This window comes from Hylobates moloch, unplaced genomic scaffold, assembly GCF_009828535.3.
Source record: "Hylobates moloch isolate HMO894 unplaced genomic scaffold, HMol_V3 SCAFFOLD_9, whole genome shotgun sequence".
NCBI lineage: Eukaryota > Metazoa > Chordata > Mammalia > Primates > Hylobatidae > Hylobates > Hylobates moloch.
In genome coordinates this window covers 8,325,149-8,349,225 of record NW_026652284.1, presented here as the reverse complement: position 1 = coordinate 8,349,225, position 24,077 = coordinate 8,325,149, and the positions used below count along the sequence as shown (strand labels likewise).

Sequence of the window (24,077 nt, the reverse complement as noted above, 5' to 3'; positions counted from 1 at the left end):
CTGGGTGATGAAATAATCTGTACAACAAACCCCCGTGGCATGAGTTTACCTATGTAACAAACCTTCACATATACCCTGAACCTAAAATAAAAGTTTAAAAAAAAAAAAAGCCAGGCACGGTGGCTCATGCCTGTAAGCCCAGCACTTTGGGAGGCCAAGGCAGGCGGATCACTGGAGGTCAGGAGTTCTAGACCAGCCTGGCCAACATGGTGAAACCTCATCTCTTCTAAAAATACAAAAAAAAAAAAGGCCAGGCGTGGTGGCTCATGCCTGTAATCCCAGCACTTTGGGAGGCCGAGGGAGGCGGATCATGAAGTCAGGAGATCAAGGCCATCCTGGCTAACACGGTGAAACCCCATCTGTACTAAAAATACAAAAAAAGATTAGCCGGGCGTGGTGGCAGGCACCTGTGGTCCCAGCTACTCGGGAGGCTGAGACAGGAGAATAGCGTGAACTTGGGAGGCGGAGCTCAGGAGGCTGAGGCAGGAGAATAGCTTGAGCCCAGGAAGCGGAGGCTGCGGTGAGCCGAGATTGTGCCACTGCACTCCAGCCTGGGCAACAAAGGAAGACCCTGTCTTAAAAAAAAAACGCATACATGGAAAAATGACACAGAAGAAGCATCCTAGATCCAGGTCACAGCCTCACTGGGTCTCTGAAAGTCCTCATGTCTACGGACCAATGTCAGGCAACGTTTTTTCTCTCTCCTTGGTGCAACTACGGAGCTTTCGGTTTGGGGCATGGTGGGTGCAAAGATGAAATTCATGCTGTGTATGATTTGTGCACTGGCAACGTGTGTCTTATCAACATTTCCAAGGAGAATTTGCTCCTGGGAAAAGTCAGCAGGGTCCAGAGAGCAAAAGGATCATAAAGCCAGGTAGGCCCAGGGGAGAAATAGCCGGTCTTTAGGTGGCTGGCGCAAAGCAGGTGTCACTTGGGAGGTAGAGCACACCTGTTCTCCCACCTGATCAAGGATGGAGAACAAAGAGGCGGGAACCCCTCCACCCATTCCATCCAGGGAGGGGGTAAGTGCCAAGACTAGGAACCTGTCACTGTCCCTCTCTCACCAGCTGTGCAGGCCTGTGGAGGGAGGTGAAGGCCCTGGAATGCTTTTAGCAAGGAGCGGGTAGCGTGCTTCCCTTTCCTTCAGGATAATCAGGCCTGGGACAGCCATGTGGAGAAGCAGCTATGCTCAAACCTCATGGCTCAGACATGGGCCAGGGTGGCTGAGCGAATGCTGGGAGAGCGGATGGTGCTGGAGTTGCCTCTCTCCCTTCCACCCCTGCTCCCCTCCGCTTCCCCTACCCTTAAAGATCGAGGTGAGATGGCCTCTGAAGAATGCCCGAATCCTGCCCTTCTCTGTCTGGTTGTTCCTGGGTGTGCAGAGCTACAGGCTGTGGGCAGCCAGGCAACTAAGTGTGAGGGCTGGGGTGAGGACATGTGGCACAGGAGTGGGGTGTGGAGGGGGCAGTGGGGAGGGGGCGTGCACCAGGACCTTGGCTCTAGGACATGGTTAGAGACCCTGCCCACCTGCTCCTCAGACTTTGGCCCTCAGGCCAGTTCCCCTCCAAGCTGCCCTGGGTGTTGTGGCAACCACGGAAAGCCTGGCTCTGAGCACAGGGCACTGCCGGGGTTTTCCTAAGGGCCTGTTCTAGAGGCAGAGGCAAGCAGTGAGTCCCTCTGTCTGGGATGCTCTTCCCCCCCGATGCTCACACGGCTGCTCCCTCTCATCCATTCTGGTCCCGGCTCAAAGGGCACCTGCTCAGAGGCCTTCCCTGACCTGCCCGCCCTACTGAACACAGTGGCTCATTCCCCACAGGCTGCTACCCCACCCATCACCCTGTTTTATTATCCTCACAGGATTCTAGCTATTTGGAATTATCATCTTTGTCTTTCTTGGACGGGGTGGGCTCCCCTCACTAGAAAGTGAGCTTCTTAAAGGCAGTGCTTTGCTGGGCCTTTTTCCTAAAGCATCCCCTGCTTCACACTTGGCCTCCAGGGCCTAGCACAGGGCCAGGCACGTAGGAGATGCTCAGATACATCCTCAAGGAGGGAATGAATGCGTGGAGAGACCTCATGCCTCTCAGCCCCAAAAAGCCCCAGCCCTGTGCCACCTCCTCCTCTTTTCTGGGGCACGGTCTGGGCTCCCCCATCCCCCACTTCCAGCCCAGGCTGGAGGGTGGTGGAGGCCCAGCCACCCCACTTCCCGAGGTCCAAGCCCGCAGCGTCCCGACCTTGGACTTGTCTCCTACAGCGGCTCCAGCCCACGCTGTTGCTGGCGACACTGAGCGCGGCCTTTGGCTCAGCCTTCCAGTACGGCTACAACCTCTCTGTGGTCAACACGCCGCACAAGGTGGGCACAAGGTGGGCCGGGCAGCAGCTGACCGGGGTCGTGGGTGGAAGGTAGCCGCCATCTTCCTCCGTGGAGGCTTGCCATCTTTCCTCTAGGAGGCGCTGTCTTGCCTTTGGGAGCAGCCATCTTGCCCTAGTACTCCGGATGCCCACCCCTGGAGACCAGGGCATGGCAGGAGGTGTTTCCCCGTGGAGTGTTGTCCTTTCCAGGCACATTGGGATGCTGGGGGACCTGGATTCCCGGCCCAGTCTTTCTGGGCCTCAGGTCCCACTGCTGTCATCTTGGGTAGGCCCCTCGTTGATTGGAAAGAGAATGGGGTCAAAGATTGAACTCTGTGGCATTTAGGGATTGGGGCAAAGGGGAAAAAAGGAAAAAGAGAAGGGGCCCTTGCAGGTGTGGAAGAACCTGAGGGCAGGGTGTCCCCAAAGCCTAGTAAAGGATGAGAGTCAAGGAGGGAGGGACAGCCTGTGCTGATGAGCTCAGATGAAGACTGAGAACTGACCACAGGCTTGACCTTGGTATATGTATATGCTTATGCTTGTATACATATATTAGCATGTCTACATACACTGTATTACATTTGTGTGTGTATTACGTATATATACATATATTAGTGTACTTACAATTATTACCATGGGTGGAACCTCTGAGTCAAGGAATGTACCATCACTTAATCACATTTAATGCTAACACATTCTTTATAAGGTACATCTTATTTCCATAACTGATGAGGAAATTAAGGTCTCTGGAGGTTCTATAACTTGCCTGAAGTCACCCAATTAGTAAAAATATTTCCTGGGCTGGGAGCGGTGGCTCACGCCTGCAATCCCAGCACTTTGGGAGGCCGAAGTGAGTGAATCACGTGATCACCAGAAATCAGCAGTTCAAGACCAGCCTGGCCAACATGGTGAAACCTCATCTCTACTAAAAATACAAAAATCAGCCGGGCATGGTGGCGGGTGTCTGTAATTCCAGCTACTAGGGAGGCTGAGACAGGAGAATCACTTGAACCCCGGAGGCAGAGGTTGCAGTGAGCCAAGATCACGCCACTGCACTCCAGCCTGGGTAACACAGCGAGACTCCATCTCAAAAAAAAAAAAGAAAGAAGAATATTTCCTATGGTGCCTCTGGCAGAGTAAGTCTCTCAAAAGTAAATTTAAAAATTCTTTTTCTTTTCTTTTCTCTCTCTTTTTTAATAGAGACAAGATCTCCCTATGTTGGCCAGATTGGTCTTGAACTCTTGGCCTCAAGCAATCCTCCCGCCTCGGCCTCCCAAAGTGCTAGGATTACAGATGTGAGCCACCATTCCCAGCCAAAAGTAAATTTTTTTTTTTTTTGAGACAGAGTCTTGCTCTGTTGCCCAGGCTGGAGTGCAGTGCCGCAATCTCGGCTCACTGCAAGCTCCGCCTCCCAGTTTCACGCTGTTCTCCCGCCTCAGCCTCCTGAGTAGCTGGGACTACAGGCGCCCACCACTGCGCCCGGCTAATTTTTTGTATCTTTAGTAGAAACGGGGTTTCACCGTGTTAGCCAGAGTGGTCTCGATCTCCTGACTTCATGATCTGCCCGCCTCGGCCTCCCAAAGTGCTGGGATTACAGGCGTGAGCCACCGCGTCCGGCCAAAAGTAAATTTTTTTGCACCCGGTCAAAAGTAAATTTTTTAACAGTGCATTTGTAACAATCTTTTTGTTCAGCCTAGTTTCTCATTTCAACCCATCATACAGTAGATTTTTTGATTCTCAGGTAATAGTAGGGAATCAGTGGGTTTAACTGTGTCTTATAGGTGTTAGCAGAAAAACCTCTCTGTAGGATGACAAGTGGCCACTGAGAACACTTTCTCATTTCTCATGAATTGCCCAATATTCTTAGCTGTGGATGGGGCAATGTTTTCCAGGTCTTCAAGTCATTTTACAATGAAACCTACTTTGAGCGACACGCAACATTCATGGACGGGAAGCTCATGCTGCTTCTGTGGTCTTGCACCGTCTCCATGTTTCCTCTGGGCGGCTTGTTGGGGTCATTGCTCGTGGGCCTGCTGGTTGATAGCTGTGGCAGGTAAACAGAAGGTGCACTGCTCCCACTTAAAATTCACGCTAGTAAGCCACACTGTCTCTGGGCATTTGTGCACCTGGTGGGGAGATGTGTGACCCTGAAAATCAAGAGATCTCAAGTCTAGTCTCCACTTGGCCACAGTCATCATGACCTTAAACCAGTCCCTAAATGTCTCTGGGATTTCTTTCCTAGGCAGTTGCCTGGGAAGAGCATTCCCTTCCGTCACCTGCCACAGAGGTGGTGCAGCCTTTGAGATCAAGGTTCTTGACGGTACTTAGCTTAGTGCCTTGTAAGCACTTCCAGTGGGTGTTCAGTAAATGCTTGTTTATTGGGTTTCATTCCGGGGTCAGGTGGCCATGGCTCCAAGTTCTAAGAGCTGCAGCCTCTGCCCGTGTGTCTTTGCCAGAGTTTGTTACTGAGGCTGGGGTCAGGCTGAGTCACGTTGCCGGCCACTGTCTCATAGATACGAGATTGTTTGGAAATGAAGACTGGGCAGGTCTTTGAACTTTGCTTGGCTTACACAGATTCACTAATCATTCTTCCTAAGCCCAGGTGCTCCAAAGACGTGACTCCACAGATAAGGAAAGACACACAGGCCAAGGTTCCCAGGAGGGCAAAGCGTGAGCCTGGGCTCAGGGTGAGGCCTGGTGGCGTTCCCTTAGGTCAACCCACTCATTCGGATTCACGGTTACACTTGGGCGTGGTGTGCCAGGTTAGGCAGCTTGCAGGAGTGACTGGAAGGCCCTCTAGTGAAAAGTCACTCAAAAAGCCAAGCAATTCCATTTTCGGGCATAGAAAAAGATAGTGCTGATTGAAAATTAATTATCTATTAATTAATGCAAGATTCATAGGCCCTCTTCTTGCATATACTTGATCGACAATTTGCCATACGTTATGCGCTGGAATGAAGAAACTATTCACTCTAACGTAATTATACCATAATTCAAGCTTTTTTTGGTCATCCAGACTGTGATGTTCTCAGCTAGACCGAGAGTGATTGGACTGTTCTGGAAGCCCAGTCTTGGCCTCCACTTCCTTGTCTGAACTCATTTTCCAGATGAAGAGCCTGAGTCCAGGAATGTGGTGGTACCAGCCTTGCCCAGTGGGGTCCTGACAGCCCCAGCCTCCCCTCCTAGTCATCCGGAAGGGCTGGGAGGCCAGAGAAGGGTGGGAACGTGTCGGGGCTGCTTAGTCTTTTTGGGCCTCCTGGCTGGCTGACCCTCCCCCATCAGGGTCTGGGCTCTGGTGGCTGCTCCTGAAGGCTGTGGCAGCCCCAGGGAGAGAAAAGTGGCCTCAGAACCCCGGCCTGCTTGTCTGTGGACGGCCTGGTCAGTCCTCAGTGTGGCCGACCTGGAGTGTTTTCATAGAGTCCTCACCGCCCACTCCCTGCTCTTGGCACCAGAACCCCGCCTTCCTGGCTTACTCACTCAGTGCACTCACTCAGGGTCCCAGCGGTCCTCAAAGAAGTGTGCAAAGTGTGAGACAATCACAAAAGTAGTCCTGGGGCTGCTGACAGCTTCATCAACCCCAGACCTGTAGGGGTGTGAGGAGGGAGCACCTCCACCTGGAGGTAGAGAGAGAAGAAATAAAAAATGAATACCAGGCTGGGCACGGGGGCTTGCGCCAGTAATCCCAGCACTTTGGGAGGCTAAGGTGAGAGAATCACTTGAGGCTAAGAGTTTGAGACCAGCCAGGCCAACATGGTGAAACTCTGTCTCTACTAAAAATACAAAAATTAGCTGGGCATGGTGGCGCATGCCTGTAATCCCAGCTACTTGGGTGGCTAAGGCAAGAGAATTGCTTGAACCCGGGAGGCGGAGTGTATTATTCCATTTTCATGCTGCTGATAAACATATACCCGAGACTGGGCAATTTACAAAAGAAAGAGTTTTAATGGACTCACAGTTCCACGTGGCTGGGAAGGCCTCACAATCATGGCAGAAGGCAAAGCAGGGGCAAGTTACATCTTCCATGAATGGCAGCAGGCAAAGAGAGAGCTTGTGCAGAAACACTCTTCCTTATAAAACCATCAGACCTGGTGAGACTTATTCACTATCACGAGAACAGCACCAGAAAGACCTGCCACCAGGTCCCTCCCCACAACACGTGGGAATTTAAGATGAGATTTGGGTGAGGACACAGCCAAACCATATCACGGAGGTTTCAGTGAGCCGAGATCCCACCATTGCACTCTAGCCTGGGTGACAGAGCAAGACTCCATCGCAAAAAAAAAAAAAAAGAGTATCAGGATGCACCAGCCAGCAACCCCACAGCTCAGGAGCTCTCTGCCCTCTTTCTGGTCCACTGCCATTCTTCTTCTGTGCAAAACCCAAGCCAAAGGCAAGGGCGTGGGGGGCGCACAGGAACCACTGCTGCACGTTGGCGTAGGACCTAGAGCACAGAGTCAAGCAGATGAGTGGATCACGAAGGCAGCAGGACGCACCCGGCATAGTGCTGTTTTTCAGGCACTCCCTCTCCTTCGCAGGCTTGTGGTTTTTCAGCCCTGGAAGGGATCTTAGAAATCATGTAATCCCATTCTGCACCCCACTCATTGTAGGAATTCCCTGTTCAATGTTCCTGACAGTCATCGTGTCTAGTCTAGAAACCACCAGCGACAGCTTGAATACCACCAGTGTTGGGAAGCTCTCTACCTCCTGGGGCAGCCCATTCTTTGTTCCTGCCCTCCCCTTTTCAGGCAGCTCCGATCGTTAGAATGCTCCCCTCCCCAACTTCTACCCCCACTGACCCCAAGTCTTCCTTCCTGGGACGTCTGCCCATTTGCCCCTTCTTCCCATCTGTCTTAATCAGCTCAGGCTGCTACAGCCACAGACTTAAACAACAGACATTTATCTTCTCACAGTTCTGCAGGATAGAAATTCAAGATCGAGGTACCAGCAGATCTGTTTCCTGGTGAGGGCTTTCTTCCTGGCTTGCAGACAGCTTTCTTCTGGCTGTGTTCTTTTCTTTTTCTTTTTTTTTTTCTGAGATGGAGTCTTGCTCTGTGGCTGTGGATGGAGTGCAGTGGCACGATCTCGGCTCACTGCAACCTCTGCCTCCTGGATTCAAGTGATTCTTCTGCTTCAGCCTCCCGAGTAGGTGAGATTATAGGCATGTGCCACCATGCCTGGCTGACTTTTGTTTTTTTATTAGAGATGGGTTTCACCATGTTGGCCAGGCTAGTCTCGAACTCCAGACCTCAAGTGATCCACCTGCCTCAGCCTCCCAAAGTGCTGGGTTTATAGGCTTGATCCACCACGGCCGGCCTGGCTGTGTCATCACAGGGCAGAAAAAGAGAGTGGTTTCTTGTATGTCTCTTCCTATCCCATCGTGAGGGTCTCACATGACCTATTCACCTCCCAGAGGTCCCTCCTCCTAATCCCATCACACTGGGGTTAAGGCCTTCAACATAGGAATTTGGGGGACACCATTCAGTCCACAGCCCCCCGCTTCAGCTCTTTGTCAGGCACATTCCCCGCGCCTCTGTAATGACTGCCTGCAGAATAGGAGCTGGTGTTGGGAGGGCTTCCACGGCCTCCACACACCCTGCCCTCTGGGCTCACTGTCTTTGCAGAAAGGGGACCCTGCTGATCAACAACATCTTTGCCATCATCCCCGCCATCCTGATGGGAGTCAGCAAAGTGGCCAAGGCTTTTGAGCTGATCATCTTTTCCCGAGTGGTGCTGGGAGTCTGTGCAGGTACCTGGGGCCCAGGCTCCGGCTCAGCCTTGGGGGAAGGGTCTCTTTGGCCAAGGCTGGAAGCAGGAGCAGATGAGGTGTCTGGCTGGCTCTGTCTGCCTCTTTTCATTTCAAGCCATCCTCCCATCTGCATCCCCAGGCCCTTGCAAGCCTCATGCTTGTTTTTTCTTAATTAATTAATTAATTAATTATTTTTTAGAGACAGAGCCTCACTGTGTTGCCCAGGCTGATCTCAAACTCCTGGGCTCGAGTGATCCTCCTGCCTCGGCCTCCCAAAGTCCTGGGATTACAGGTATGAGCCACTGTACCTGGCCAAGCCTCATGCTTACTAGCCCCTTCCCTTTATTTAAGGATCTTTAGAAACACACTTTCACCTTGAAGTACAAATAACCAATAAGGTTTTACAAGGTATCTTCCAAGGAAGATGGATAATTTAAACTCAGTAGTTTCTTAACTACGGTAATTTATTCTATTAATAAAAGTTAGACAAGTAGTCTGTGCTTTAGAAAAATCAGAAAATAGACCAAAGCAAAAGTTGTATCGTTAAGTCCCAGGGACACACGGAGGCCGTAACAAGCGGCCCAGCCCGGCGGCTAGAAAGGAAAAGGTCTCCTCATCACATCCTGGTGATTCCCCCGTGGGGGCTGAGGATTCTGGAGGGATTTTGGCATAAGTCCAAACTAAACAGTCAAAGTTGGCCTAGCTCCATCTCCACGGAGGGGCTGACAGCATGGAGAAGCCCCGGGATTAGGAAACGGAATTGAACTGCATCTCAGGTTCCTGCATTTGCGGTTTCCCTGCCCTGATTTCTGATGTGCCCACACCAGGCATCTCCTACAGCACCCTTCCCATGTACCTGGGAGAACTGGCCCCCAAGAACCTGAGAGGCATGGTGGGAACAATGACCGAGGTTTTCGTCATCGTTGGAGTCTTCCTAGCACAGATCTTCAGCCTCCAGGCCATCTTGGGTAACCCGGCAGGTAACCGGCAGCCGCAGAGGTCACGCTAGGTCCAGTCTCTCATTCGGCTGTGCCAGGTGTTACTGATGGATCGAGTCAGTGAGGCCTGAGAGGTGACTTTAGGGTCGGGTGTTGGGCAGTGTGGTGGGCAACGGGATGGGTGACGTGGTCGGGGCTGTTTTGGTGAGTGACGGGGACAAATTGTGCTTGGGAATGGGAATCAGGGGCTCGGAGGCAGGTAGGGGTTTTGCTATAAAGGGAAGGAGAGAAGTTGGGGAAGCGAGGTCGAGAGAAGAGTTTTCTTTCAAGCTGTGAAAAATGTCAGCGTAATTTGGCTGCCATAGGAATGGCCCAGTACAGAAGGAAGTTGATGCGGGGCAAGCAGGTTCGCATCCGCCGTCTCTGTCACTGGGTGGCTGTTTTCTTCTGGCGGCCTCTATCTTCCCAGTGAATTAGGAGGCAAGGCCGTTGCCTGAGAGCGAGTGGGGGTCGCGGTGGAGATTTAGGAGAGAGGAGTGTGGCCCTCTAAAGGTCCGCTGAAAAATCACTGACATGAAGCGTATTGATTAATAGAAAAGGCATGCAAACGTATTTAACCAGATTCGCGGAGCCTTCAGAGTGAAGAGCCAGGGGAAATCGTCCATTTTAGTCCAGGCTCAACAGAATATGGACAGCCGAGTAGAAATAGAATTGGACAAAAAGGGTCTGATCCGATGTAAATGGACTGAGTGGGGAGACCCCGTGAGGCCTGTCTGTGTAGGTTCTTCTTGGCCTCTGTGCAGCCTTCCTTCCTTCTGGGTGTGGGGCAGGACCGTCTGCAGAATGGGGGCCTCTTACGACCTACAGCCAATGGCATTGGTCAGAGATTTTCCTTCCAGACATTTTTGTTTGTTTGTTTGTATTGTTTTGTTTTTTTTTTGGGTAGGGGGTTGTTGTTGTTGTTTTGAGATGGAGTCTCACTCTATCACCCAGGCTGGAGTGCAGTGGTGTGATCTCAGCTCACTGCAACTTCTGCTTCCTGGGTTCAAGCAATTCTCCTGCCTCAGCGTCCTGAGTAGCTGAGATTACAAGCACGTGCCACCACGCCCAGCTAATTTTGTATTTTTAGTAAAGATAGGATTTCTCCATGTTGGCCAGGATGGTCTCGAACTCCTGACCTCAGGTGATCCACCCGTATGGCCAGTTTTTACCTAGAATATTTTTAGGTTTTATGGAACTGGTTTTGGGGAAAGGGGATCCGGTTTGTATGACCTGCCCAGGAATCCTGACTAGAGATGCTAGTTTCTAGGGTTAGCCTCGGGGGGAATGGGACCGAGACAGGGGGACAGGAGAAGGTCAGAGAAAAATTTTGCTTCTGAGGGCGCTGCTGAGGCCTTCATTTTGGGGTATTGTTTTTAGAGCCCCAACAGGAGAAAGTGTGAGACACTCATGGAGGGTGGAGGGAAAGAGGATAAGAGGATGGACCACCAGGCGGGCCTGAATGAATGTGGCCAGCAGTAAAAGCCCACGAACCCAGTGGGGTTTCTTCTTCTTCCTTTCTCTTTCTCTCTTTCTTTCTTTCTTTCTCTCTTTTTCTCTTTCCCTTCTTTCCTTTTTCTTTTCCTTCCTTCCTTCCTCTCTCTTTTTTCCTTCCTTCCTTCCTTTCTTCCTTCCTTCCTTCCTCCCTCCCTCTCTCCCCCTCCCCCCTCTCTCCGTCCTTCCTTCCTTCCTTCTTTCCTTCCTTCCTTCCTTCCTTCCTGGTCTCACTCTGTCACCCAGGCTGGCGTGCAGTGGTGCAATCATAGCTCACTGCAGCCTTGACTTCCCAGGCTCAAGCGATCCTCCCGCCTCAGCTTCCCAAGTTGCTGGGACTACAGGCACGCACCACCATGCCCAGCTCTCTGTTTCTATTTTTGTTGTAGAGACAAGGGTCTCACTATGTTGTCCAGGCTGATCTCTAACTCCTGGGCTCAAGCAATCCTCCTGCCTCCGCCTCCCAAAATGAAGGGATTAAAGGCATGAGCCACTGTGCCCAGCTGGGGTTTTTTATAGACATTTCTGAATGACCCAAATTCTGCACATATTCCTTAATGGGTGGATTTATGTCTTTGTGGTCCCCACAGTACCCTGAAGAGGTTCAGAGACTCAGAACCTGGTGGGTGCTCCATGAAAGATCATTAACAGTCATGATTCCTAAACTCCCAGAGCGACTGAATATTAAACCGTCAATTAGAGAGACATCAGCTGGGGAAGCCACCGTGCATGACGCTTAGCACCTGTGCCTCATTCAGCCCTCGCCGCTTCTTGCCTGAGGCTTAGAGACGTTAAAGAACTTGTCAGCTGGGTGCAGTGGCTCATGCCCAGCATTTTGGGAGGCCAAGGCAGGAGGATCATTTGAGCCCAAGAGTTCACGACCAGCCTGGGCAACATAGCAAGACCCTGTCTCTACTAAAAATTAAAAAAAAAAAAAAATGAGCCAGGTGCGGTAATGCACGCTTGTAGTTCCAGCCACTCAGGAGGCTGTGGTGGGAGGATCGCATGAGCCTGGGAGATTGAGGCTGCAGTGGGCTATGATCGCACCATTGTACTTCAGCTTGGCTGGTAGAGCTAGACTCTGTCTCAAAAACAAAAAAAGAACTTGTCCACTTCCCACCATACCAGCAGGGGTGAGAGGCAGATGGAGACCCCGTTCTCTCAGTGGAATCTCAGTTCCCCTCCTTAGGCCAAGCCATCCAGAAGGAGCTCACTCAGACCCAGCGCAGGGTCTAGGCCCTGCCCTCCATGGCCCTAATGAGGCAGAGATTATCCCCTTTCTTGCTATAAAAGTAGGAACAAGACTGAGCTCATTTTCTCCGGGGTTCAAGCATTCAAATCGTTGCCTGTTCTTTAGAGAAACGGTGTTCTTCCTGCAAAATAATTAATGACACGTAAATTTTTATAACTATAATGATTTCCTCCGTTTTGAATGTGGAACCCATTTGTAGGAGGACCCTGGTAAGAATGAAGTCCCCACAGTCCTTGGTTCACACATAGGAGCGTGACCTGCTAAGCACAGTGGTGGGCGGGCCAGGGCATGCCCAGGCCCCGGGATCCTGAGTCCTTGGCTCCTTGCAGGCTGGCCGGTGCTTCTGGCACTCACAGGGGTGCCCGCCCTGCTGCAGCTGCTGACCCTGCCCTTCTTCCCCGAAAGCCCCCGCTACTCCCTGATTCAGAAAGGAGATGAAGCCACAGCGCGACAAGGTATGAAGTCGCCGGCCACCCTCCCAGGCCCTGCCCACCCCAGGGACCAGGCAGAGCCACGGTCAGGGCCAGAGTCAGGGTTGCCATAGGTCAGGGGTGAGAGCTGGGAGCTGAACGGGGTGGGGGGTGGCAATTGGGGCATGGCCAAGGTCAGGTCAGGGAATGGTGAGCTCAGGGCCAGCATGGGGGCGTGGGGCCTGGCCTGCAGGGAGACGGCCCTCTGAGGGGGTGGTTCTGCTCTCTGCAGCTCTGAGGAGGCTGAGAGGCCACACGGACGTGGAGGCCGAGCTGGAGGACATGCGTGCAGAGGCCCGGGCCGAGCACGCCGAGGGCCACCTGTCCGTGCTGCACCTCTGCGCCCTGCGGTCCCTGCGCTGGCAGCTCCTCTCCATCATCGTGCTCATGGCCGGCCAGCAGCTGTCGGGCATCAATGCGGTACGTGGGACGGTGGCCAGGCGGGAAGAAAAACGAAGCAGACCCAGGCTTCACGGATAGCAACACACAGTTCCACCCACAGAGGCCTGGCCTGGCAGTGGGGCCAGGATCAGCCCAGGCAGAGCCAGATGTCAGGAAGAAACCTCAGTCCTCTCTGCCTCCCTGCTCTGCCTCTCCCCACATGCCAGCTTCATTTTTCTCTGTTTCCTGGTCCCCAGAAGGAATGCTGCTGCCAATAGTCCTTTCCCCTCTATACAAGAGACCAGCTAGACTGAGATGAGCTGAGGTCTCCTAGGTCCAAGCTCAGGTCACCAGGCCAGGGTTGGTGGGCCCAGCCTGGGTCAGGAGCCCACCTTGGGCCCACTTGGCTATGATGTTTGTGGCATCGCTTTCTGCGACCATGGCTCTTTGGCTGTAACTGTATCGAACCATGGTGTGAGGGAAGGGTGGAGATCTGACAGAAGCTAAAACGCTGGAGATTGGGTGGGTGACCCGGTTGCTTCAGTGGCGTGTCAGGAAGAGGTGGCCTTGGCCTCAGGGATTCATGGATGTTTAACCAGTGATCGTGGGAGGGTGGATGGCCCAGGTGGGAGCCACCACATGTGGAATAGCACACGTGGCTTTTCGAAGCGCTGTTTGTGCCAATGTCCTTGGCATAGGGCCAGAAGACAGACTCAACTTGCAGTTGGCTTGGCCCAGAGTGAGAGGTAAGAAGTAATTCTTTGGGATCTGAGCTCTTAGAGTAGCTGAATGATGGAGGGAAAAGTGCTCTTGGAGGTCGTATGGTCCGACTCCCATTTTATAGACACCAAACCTGAGGCTCAGAGAGGGAGGAGCCGAGCCCCTGGATTCCAGGGCAGCGCCGGCCTCCACCCTGGTGTCCTGACTCCAGGTCAGGCCTCTTTTTCCCACCACCTACTACCCCCTTCCTGTCCCAGGGTCCCCAACCCAGGCTTGCAGAACTGTATATGGCTTGAGTTGAGAAAATTAAGCCAGTGTCCTGGGTCTTCAGGCCTCTCCTGACAGCCCTGTGTTTTTGTTTAGATCAACTACTATGCGGACACCATCTACGCATCTGCGGGCGTGGAGGCCGCTCACTCGCAATACGTAACAGTGGGCTCTGGCGTTGTCAACATAGTGATGACCATCACCTCGGTGAGTGAGCAGGAGGCGTCTTTCCTGCTGGAGGGTCTCTGGCCAGGTGCCCCCAGGCAGACAGGAGCCCCACAGAGTGAACTGAGTGCTGGTGGCCCTGGTCCTGGGGTCATTTAAGGGACATGGACTTTAGGATGCAACATACTAACTACCTGCATGACCTTGACCAGAAAACTCAAAATTCCTTCAGATCCGGGCGCAGCAGCTCACACTTGTAATCCTAGCACTTTGGAAGGCCAAGGCTAGCGGATCACTTGAGGTCAGGGAGTTTGAGACCAGCCTGGCCAACATGGTGAAACCCAGTCTCTACTAAAAATACAAAAAAATTAGTCAGGTGCGGTGGCGCACACTTGTAATCCCAGCACTTTGGGAGACTGAGGCGGCTGGATCACTTGAGGTCAGGAGTTCGAGACCAGCCTGGCCAACATGGTGAAACCCTATCTCTATTAATAAATACAAAAATTAGCCGGGCGTGGTGGTGGGCACCTGTAATGTCAGCTACTTGGGAGGCCGAGGCAGGAGAATCACTTGAACTCGGGAGGTGGAGATTGCAGTGAGCCGAGATGGCACCACTGCACTCCAGCCTGGGCAACAAGAGCGAGACTCTGTCTCAAAAACAACAACAACAACAAACCTTCAGATCCAATTTCTTCCTTTTGTAAAAATCATTATGGTGACTGCAATACATGGTATTCAAATGCAGGTACCACTTTTTGTTGGTGCAGTATCATGATTTCAGAGTTTACTATTTAAAATCTGAGCTACTTATGCTTTGATATATATGTTGTATGAAAAAGCGCCAGATGATCATGGCATTCCTTTCCTGAGACCATTTTCAAGTTATCTTCTGATTATTTTGATTCCTATTTCTTGAGTTGCCAGTGATGGTAAACATTTTCAAGAAAGTTATCTATTATTTGCATTTTCCCCAGAGCTAGTTTAGGTTCCAGTCAACTCTCAGAAGATTTAGAAGGGCAGGGAGGAAGAAGTTAAGGAAAACAGTGGGAGAGGCTGACAGGAAAATTAAGGGAAGAGGACGGAGGTCCCCAGGTTGAAGTCTCAGCCCCTTCCTCCTGCTGGATTTCTGTGGCTCCATCCCCAGTTTTCCTCTGGGGCAGGATCCATCTTTTATCCTCAGAGTCCTCCTCCTTGGGGATAAATGACCATAACTAGGATCTGCTTCCTCATCATCCTACCTGCAGCAACCCAAGCCAGAAAAATACCCTTTCCCTCTCCCTGGAGGAACAGCATCTGGGAACCAGGCATAGAGCAGGAAATTGACAGTATTTCCCTGATTTTTGGGGTGCATTTTGCTCCCATCTGGCCCTCCTGAATGGCAGTGATAGTCTGTCTGTTGGGATGTTGGGAGGACATGAGTCAGCTAACATGAGTCAAGGGGATGTAGAGGGCCGGCTCTGGTCAGCCATTAGGGATGGAGTAGAATTGAAATGGTATTAGAAGTAGAAAAGGAGCTGAGTGCGGTGGCTCACGCCTGTAGTCCCTGCACTTTGGGAGGTTGAGGTGGGTGGATGACCTGAGGTCAGGAGTTCGACACCAGCCTGGCCAACATGGTGAAACCCCATCTGTACTGAAAATACAAAAATTAGCCAGGCGTGATAGCACATGCCTGTAATCCCAGCTACTCGGGAGACTGAGGCAGGAGAATTGCTTGTACCCAGCAGGCGGAGGTTGCAGTGAGCCAGGGTTGCGCCACAGCACTCCAGCCTGGGTGACAGAGTGAGACTCCACCAAAAAAAAAAAGAAGTAGAAAGGGAAGGAAGAAGTCGAAAGAATGCTGGTCACAGGGAATGTGGCCTGGGCTTGGATGTTGGAGAAGGAGCTGGCTGAGTGGAGGGGCCAGTCCATCAGGTGGAAAAGTGGGGAGATGAGGGGCCCCCCATGATGTGAGCCCAGATTCCAGATGGCCTCAATGTCGAGTGGAGCCCCAGAGAATAGGAGGGGGCTATTTTTATTCTTATTCTTTTTATTTATTTATTTTTTTAAACATAGAGACAGGGTCTCACTATGTTGACCCGGCTGGTTTCGAACTCCTGAGCTCAAGCAATCCTCCTGTCTTGGCCTCCCAAAGTGCTGAGATTACAGATGTGAGCCACTGTGCCCAGTCCAGGGGCTATTTTTAAATGTAGGTTTTATTCTTATTCAGGTATGGTGAGGCCAACAGATCAGGAGGTGGCTACTGCTGGAAAGACAGTTTGTTCCTCACAGATCCCATGAGGAGGGTGCAGTCCACGCCATGCAGGGCCTGCGGGGAAGCCCCGGGGTTGGTCAGGAAGCAGAGGCATGAAGGGGAAGTGTGAGGATGAACCTTTACCGTGGTTCCCACAGAAAGGAACGGGCGAGGCAGAGTGAGCAGGTTTAGGAGTAGCTGGTGTGAATAATTTCCTCAGGCTCAGGGCCACAGGGGCTGTCCCAGCTGTCTGGCCCCTGGCCCCCAGGGTGTTAGGACAGGTGATGCTGGCCTTGAGCGTGAAAGCTCAGCAAAGGAGGACCTGGGGTGTGGGCCTGCATTGTTGGTTTGCAGATGAAAGAGGCACTCGCTCCCAGACAGCGGTTTGTTTGCTATCAGTGGGGTGGGAAGGGCAGTCCCTCCAGGGCCATCAAGGTCCCAAGATGTCAAAGCATCAAACACAGAAACTAGAAAATGTGGTCATTCCGGTGGGTAGCAGGGGTGCAGGGAGCCAAGATCCAGGAGGTCTGGAAATGACCAGAACAAGGAAGGGTGGTGGTGAAATCATGAATATCTGACCCATGTCAAATCAGCAGGCTGCATCCCACATGCAGGCAGGGGTAAGAAAGGGGCACCTAAAAGGTGGGGCATGGTGGCTCACGCCTGTAATCCCTCTCTCCTCCTTTGGGAGGCCGAGGCAGGAGGATCACTTGAGGTCAGGAGTTCAAGACCAGCCTGGCCAACATGGTGAAACCTCGTCTCTACGAGAAATACAAAAATTAGCCAGGCGTGGTGGCAGGTGCCTGTAATCCCAGCTACTTGGGAGGCTGAAGTAGGAGAATCACTTGAACCTGGGAGGCAGAGGTTGCAGTGAGCCGAGATCGTGCCACTGCACTCCAGCCTGGGCAGCAAGAGCAAAACTCCGTTTAAAAAAAAAGAAAGAAAGAAAGGGGCACCTAAGAGGGGCCCACAAAAGGAAGTGGAGGCTCGGCCCAAGAATCGTGGGTGCCAGGCCAAGGCGGCTCCTCACCGCCCCCCTTCCCCTCCAGGCTGTCCTGGTGGAGCGGCTGGGACGGCGGCACCTCCTGCTGGCCGGCTACGGCGTCTGCGGCTCTGCCTGCCTGGTGCTGACGGCGGTGCTCCTATTCCAGGTCTGACCTCATTTCCTGCCCCCTGGGTGGGGAGTCATGGTGAGGGTGGGAGGTCCCCTGACTGAACTGGGCTCGCTGCACCAAGTGGTTGGTTCTGAGTCCCACTGATGGCATGCATCCTGCCTGGAAAAGTACTTTGCAATGCCCCATCCTGAAGTGAACGTCACAGATGGCTTCATTTACCTACACCTGCACATGCAAATAAGTAACCGGATAGATGGTCCAGCTGTCATGGGAAAGAGAAACAAGGACAGTTTGCAATAACATATGTGCTTCAGTGCGTAAATGCAAGGATGCCACTGCATTAGGAAACATCTATGGGCGGTGAACAGATGTGGATTAAGGACAGACCAGAAGTCATCCCATTCAAGAGGTAGAAGGAGGCTGAGCACAGTGGCTCACTCCTACAGTACTAGCATTTTGGGAGGCCAAGGCAGGAGGATGTATTGAGCCCTAGAAGCTCAAGACTAGTCTGAGCAACGTGGTTGAGACTCCCCATCTCTAGTAGTCTGAGCAATGTGGTGAGACTCCCCATCTCTAGAAAAAAATACAAAGTGTTATCTGGGTGTGGTAGTGTGCACCTGTCATCCCAGTTACTCAGGGAGCTGAGGTGGGAGGATCACCTGAGCCTGGGAGGTCAAGGCTGCAGTGAGCCATGATCGCACCATTGTACTCCAGCCTGGGAGACAGTGAGACCCTGTCCCTAAAAAACAAAACTGGGAATCATATTTCAGTAAGACTAAAACACAGTAGACCACCCCAACAAGAAGTACATCATTTTAACTTGCAGTGTTCTCAGCCTGTATATATTATCCACGTTCTACGGAAGTGATGAAAATACATGGTGTGGCATGATATATAATCTTTAAAAAGCAACCAGCATTCTGTGTCTCTGAGGCAGCAGCATCGTCCTGAACCCTTTCAAATGGAAAATATATCAGCAGTGCAACTGCACATGAGTACTAGAATGTGTGAGGAGCTCATTCTGTCATTTAGAGCCAAGATCTTTGCTCTTTTCCTTCTTTTCCAAGCTGCCCTCTCTGCAATGACTTGTCCTTAACCACCAGGGAGTGCAGAGAGCTTCATGCAGGAAAGAGCTGGGGGATTCAGGGAATCACCAGGAAGCCGGGGCCTGCAAGGAAAGCAAGGCCTGGCGAGCAACAGTGTTAGTGACGCTCATAAATCAATTTAATTAAAGTTTCCCTTGGAAAGAACTTTCTTCTCTAATTTTAAAAACAATATGTTCTCAGCCAGACGCAGTGGCTCACACCTGTAATCCCAGCTCTTTGGGAGGCCAAAGAGGGTGGATCACCTGAGGTCAGGAGTTCTAGAGCAGCCTGGCCACGTGGTGTAACCCCATCTCTACTAAAAATACAAAAATTAGTCGGGTGTGGTGGATGCCTGTAATCCCAGTTACTCGGGAGGCTGAGGCAGGAGAATCACTTGAACCCGGGAGGCAGAGGTTGCAGTGAGCCAAGATCGCAGCACTGCTCCAGCCTAGGTGACATCTGGTTCCGCGATTGTGGGATTGAAACAATCATATAGGCTGGGCGTAGTGGCACACGCCTCTAGTCCCAGCTACAGCAGGGGGAGGCAGGAGAATCTTGAACCTGGGAGGCAGAGGCTGCAGTGAGCCAAGACTGTGCCACTGCACTTCAGCCTGGGCGACAGAGCGAGACTCTGTCTCAAAAAAAAAAAAAGAAAAAGAAAAGAAATAATCAGAGTCACTCAGAGGGCAGAGGAGTATCACAAAGATTAGATGAGTTAATATTTGTGATTTGTAAAGTGCAGAGAATAGCACCTGGCAGGAAAATAACTCAAATGTAGATGTCCCTCATTCTCCACGACGCTCATCAGGTGAGGCTGGAGGGAGCACTGTGGGAGGCTAGAAGGCCTGGTTCTCACTGGCCTTCCTGTCTTGCCCACAGAGCCCTTGAGGTCCATGTAGGTGCCCAGACATCTAGGTGTGGCTCCTCCCTGGGGCAGGAAGGTGGGACCGGCAGGTGGACCCCTCCACATGTGGGGCTCCTGGCCTCAGCCCAGACAGCCCTGCCTCTCCCCACAGAACAGGGTCCCCGAGCTGTCCTACCTGGGCATCATCTGTGTCTTTGCCTACATCGCGGGACATTCCATTGGGCCCAGTGAGTACCTGCACGCCTCCCTCGCCCCGGCCATCCCGGTCCAGTCCTGGGCCTGACACACAGTCGGTGCTCGACACATATTTGCCGAGTGAATGGACGTCCTTGGTCCCCGTGCCCATGCGGATCTCACCCGTTCTTAGTTCTCAGCCTTGATGGCGCTCCAGGCCATGTTCATTCATTCAACCAGCATCAGCCAGGCCAGTGCCGCACTGATCATCTGTGGCTCCCAGGGGGGCCCAGACTCAGGTCTGGCACCCAACAAGGAGATGAGCTTTTGCAGAGAGGGAGCTTGTGCCAGTCAGACCCCCCTGGGGTACCTTGGTTTATATCCATACCCTTCAGACACTCACTTTAGCCTCCAAGCCCACAGCACACCCAAGGCTCAACTGCCTTCTGTCCCCGCTGACCGCCAGCTACAGTCCCTTATTACACTGTCCCCAGTGTCCTGTTGCCAGTGGCTTCGGGCCTCCACCTGGGCCCACCTGTTGGGCAGCCTGTGAGACTCCAGACTCCTTCCCCGGTGTGTCCTGAGAATTGAACCTCCTTCTCCCTGCCTGGGGAAAGACACCGCTGACTGTGAAGATTCTAATTAACGTTCCCTGAAGAATGTTCATTTTGAAAGCACTGTCCATAAATCAAAATGAAGGTATTAATTCATTCAACACCCATTGGCGGAATACCTGTTTACACTGTGCTGTGTCAGGCACATGAATGAGACCACATAGTTGTATTTAAGGGTATTTAAGAAGTGGGATTTAGGCCTGGCATGGTGGCTCATGCCTCTCATCCCAACATTTTGAGAGGTGGAGGCAGGCTGTTCACTTAAGGTCAGAAGTTCGAGACCAGCCTGGCCAACAAGGTGAAACTCCGTTTCTACTAAAAATGCAAAAATTAGCCAAGTGTGTTGGTGGGCACCTGTAGTCCCAGCTACTCAGGAGGCTGAGGCAGGAGAATCACTTGAACCCAGAGGTTGCAGTGAGCTGAGATCCACCACTGCACTCCAGCCTGGGCAAGAGAGCAAGACTCTGTCTAAAAAAAAAGGTGGGGGTGGGGGGAGATTTAGAGCAGGACGCCTTCCCAGTGTACCTCAAACCTGGAGGCAGCAGAACCTCGAAGGAAAAGTGCTAGTGTGTGTAGGAGACCTGGCCAGGTTCCAAGCCATTCTGCCCCCACTGCCTATGTGTCACCTGGAGCAAGCCATGGTGCTTCTCCAAGAACAGTGATGATCAGGTGTGCTGGGAGATGCGAGGTCAGAGCATGGGCTGATCTGACATTCAACTTAGACCTAAGGACTGTTGGCTGCTGTTGTTGTGGCGGACAGGAGGGAGGCAGGACAGATGACATCCCTTGCCAGCGTCCACTTTGAGGGCAGGTCCCTGGAGAAGGGGCCCGGGCCCCAAGTCACTGGGCTGCAGGAGTTTGCACTTGACATCCCAGCTTCATTCAGGGGCTTTGAATTCTTCTCCATGTCCATCCAGGGAGATCGGGCCTTTCCTTTTTTTCCTTCTTCTTTTTTTTTTTTTTTTTTTTGGAGTTGGAGTTGGAGTTGGAGTCTCACTCTGTTGCCCAGGCTGGAGCGCAACCTCCATCTCCCGGGTTCACAGATTATCCTGCTTCAGCCTCCTGAGTAGCTGGGACTACAGGCACACGCCACCACGCTGGACTAATTTTCATATTTTTAGTAGAGATGGGGTTTCATCATGTTGGCCAGGCTGGTCTCGAACTCCTGACCTCCAGTGATCTGTGAGACCGGACCTTTTCAATGAGGCCATTTCACCACCTAAGTAGGGGATGGGAAGCTTGGAGGAGGAGGGACAGAATCTTTCTCTTTCTTTGTGTAAAGCTACAGATATGTATATATGCAGGACCTAAACAGACACACAGTATTAAAATTTCATGGGAGTGGCGATTAGGGAACAAAAATGGCTTTAGACATTTTAGACAAGGCTTCTTAAGGAGGCGATAATGAAAAACAGTTGTCCAAGAAAAGGTGTAGCCCTCAGGCGCTGCCATACCCAGATCCGCCATAGGAGGGCGGCACTTCCCAAGCGCGGGCGGTCTCAAGTCAGAGTGACGCCAGCGCAAAGGAACCTCTTTGAGAAAGCTCTGCTGCCTGTGAGCCGGAACCCACTCACTCCCGCTGCTCCCACGAAGCTTCCCATCCATTTACTTTCTGCAAACCTTCATGGAGCGTCATTGGCCTTGAAGAAGCAGCAATGGAAATTCAATTCCAGGCTCTCCAACCAGACTTTGCAAAGTGGATCTTTACAGCTCCTGCCCTGATCACACCCTGGTTTTGTGGGTAAAGGCAGGGTTCCTTTCCAGTCCCCAATCCCAACTGGTGCTCTTGAGGGTCCTAGGTCTGAGGCTAGAGTGGGCCGCGTCCCGCCAGCCCTGGGGGATCCCTGGGTCCTTCTCTGCCCCACCCATCCTGCTCCGCCCTCCAGGTCCTGTCCCCTCAGTGGTGAGGACCGAGATCTTCCTGCAGTCCTCCCGGCGGGCAGCTTTCATGGTGGACGGGGCAGTGCACTGGCTCACCAACTTCATCATAGGCTTCCTGTTCCCATCCATCCAGGTGAGCGAGGGCCCCTTCTCCAACCCACTCCACCGGGCCTACAGGGAGTAAGCTGTATTCCCCTTCCGCTAAGCACATCTATGAATCCAGCACGGTGGGGACAGGCTCTCAGACACATCTAAGGGCCCACAGACACACGTGACCCCACTGCCTCCAAACCCTTGAAGACACCGGTTTCCCAGTTACTGAAGGATGATCCCTTACTGACATTGTAAAGGGCTATTGCTTAAGGGCTCTGGTCCGCCCAGCTCAAAGGCGGCAGAAAGCAAACAAAGCCAGAGCCAGGGTGCAGATCCCCCACCCTTCCTTCCTCTGTTTGGAAGAGAAGATGGGCCACAAACTCTGCGCTCTCAGCACCTTCAGGGCACAGAGGCCATAAACCCCTATTATCAAAAGATTAAGCAGTCTTTTTTTTTTTTTTTAGACAGGGCCTCGCTCTGTCACCCAGGCTGGAATGCAGTGGTGCAACCACAGCTCATAGCAGCCTTGACCTCCCATGCTTAAGTGATCCTCCCACCTCAGCCTCTCAAGTCGCTGGGACCACAGGCATGGGCCACCACACATGGCTATTTTTTTTCTTTTTTTATTTTAGGGATGGGGTCTTGCTATATTGCCCAGGCTGGTCTCAAACTTCCAAAGTGCTGAGATTATAGGTGTGAGCCACAGCACCCGACCAGATTCTTTTCGATAATAGGGTGAGGGGGACCCCAATTTTCTAGCTTTTTGTGTTTTTTCTGCAAACAATCTTTAGTGATCACAATTTTCTAGCTATATCACTCCTCCAGGAGTGAAACAAAACTGGCCACAAAGCACCTCCTTTATGGACTCACAAAGGCCTCGACCAGCATGGGTTATTTGTCGTTTGTTTTGGGGTTTTTGTTTCTGTTTTTGTTTTTTTGAGACAGAGTCATGCTCTGTTGCCCAGGCTGGAGTGCAGTAGCGTGATCTTGGCTCACTGCAACCTCTACTTCCTGGGTTCAAACGATTCTCCTGCCTCAGCCTCCCGAGTAGCTGGGATTACAGGTGTATACCACCATGCCCAGCTAATTTTTGTATTTTTAATAGAGACAAGGTTTCATCGTGTTGGCCAGGTTGGTCTCAAACTCCTGACCTCAGGTGATCCACCTGCCTCGGCCTCCCAAAGTGCTGGGATTACAGGCGGGAGCCAACGTGCTCAGCTGGATCAGCACTGTTTTCTTTCTCTGCCCCCTCCTGTCTTTCTCGTCTCCTGGTCTAGGAGGCCATCGGTGCCTACAGTTTCATCATCTTTGCCGGAATCTGCCTCCTCACTGCGATTTACATCTACGTGGTTATTCCGGAGACCAAGGGCAAAACATTCATGGAGATAAACCGCATTTTTGCCAAGAGAAACAGGGTGAAGCTTCCAGAGGAGAAGAAAGAAGAAACCGCTGATGCTGGGCCTCTCACACCCTCTCCTGCCAAGGAAACTTCCTTTTAGTGGCCCTGCATCCGGGGAGCCCATATTTAAGGCTTCCTTCTATGAGAATGGGCCTCCCGGCCCCAGGCTCTGGGGAGGATAATAGCACTGAGGCTTTTGTTGTTGCCCCCATTTAATTTCATTATGGATATTATTAAATACCCACAATAATGCATATTTAGCTGAGAAGTTCCAAGGCTAGCCACTGGGGAATGACCTGGGGGAAGGGGCAGGCACGTGAATTTTGATTGGTTAAGGCTCGATTTTCCGATTCTACATTGGCGCCAAAATTTAAATGATGTATAGATGCACTTTTTTAAAGTAAAACTTTTCAAGTTCCACAATTGCTATGGAGACCCGAGCTGCCGTCATTGCGTCGATTAGGGAGTCCAAAGCTCTGAATGCCATTGCCTTCCTGGCGACGTGGCTTCCTTTCCCCACCCTGTGGCTGCAGGTTGCACCGTGAATCCCAGCCTGCATGCCCAGCTCTGTCCTGTCGATCACAGGGTGAAGGGGGCCAGCCCCTCCACACCTGTGGGTATTTCTCGTCAGGTAGGACGAGAGACTGAGAAAAGAAATAAGACACAAAGTATAGAGAAAGAACAGTGGGCCCAGGGGACCGGCGCTCAGCATACGGAGGACCCGCGCCGGCACTGGTCTCTGAGTTCCCTCAGTATTTATTGATCACTGTCTCTACTGTCTTGGTGAGGGGGATGTGACT

General features: G+C 52.0%; 1 protein-coding gene across 1 annotated transcript; it reads left to right on the top strand.

Moving 5' to 3' along the window:
- Positions 1-893: 893 nt before the first annotated feature.
- SLC2A7 (solute carrier family 2 member 7) lies at positions 894-23,700 on the top strand. Its single transcript, XM_032758824.2, has 12 exons — positions 894-1,022; positions 2,252-2,350; positions 4,242-4,402; positions 7,971-8,095; positions 8,923-9,075; positions 12,148-12,273; positions 12,521-12,708; positions 13,753-13,863; positions 17,101-17,202; positions 19,268-19,343; positions 21,791-21,918; positions 23,156-23,700. Exons 1-12 carry the CDS (start codon positions 972-974, stop codon positions 23,375-23,377), a joined length of 1,542 nt encoding a protein of 513 aa, XP_032614715.1. The 5' UTR covers positions 894-971; the 3' UTR covers positions 23,378-23,700.
- Positions 23,701-24,077: the final 377 nt, after the last annotated feature.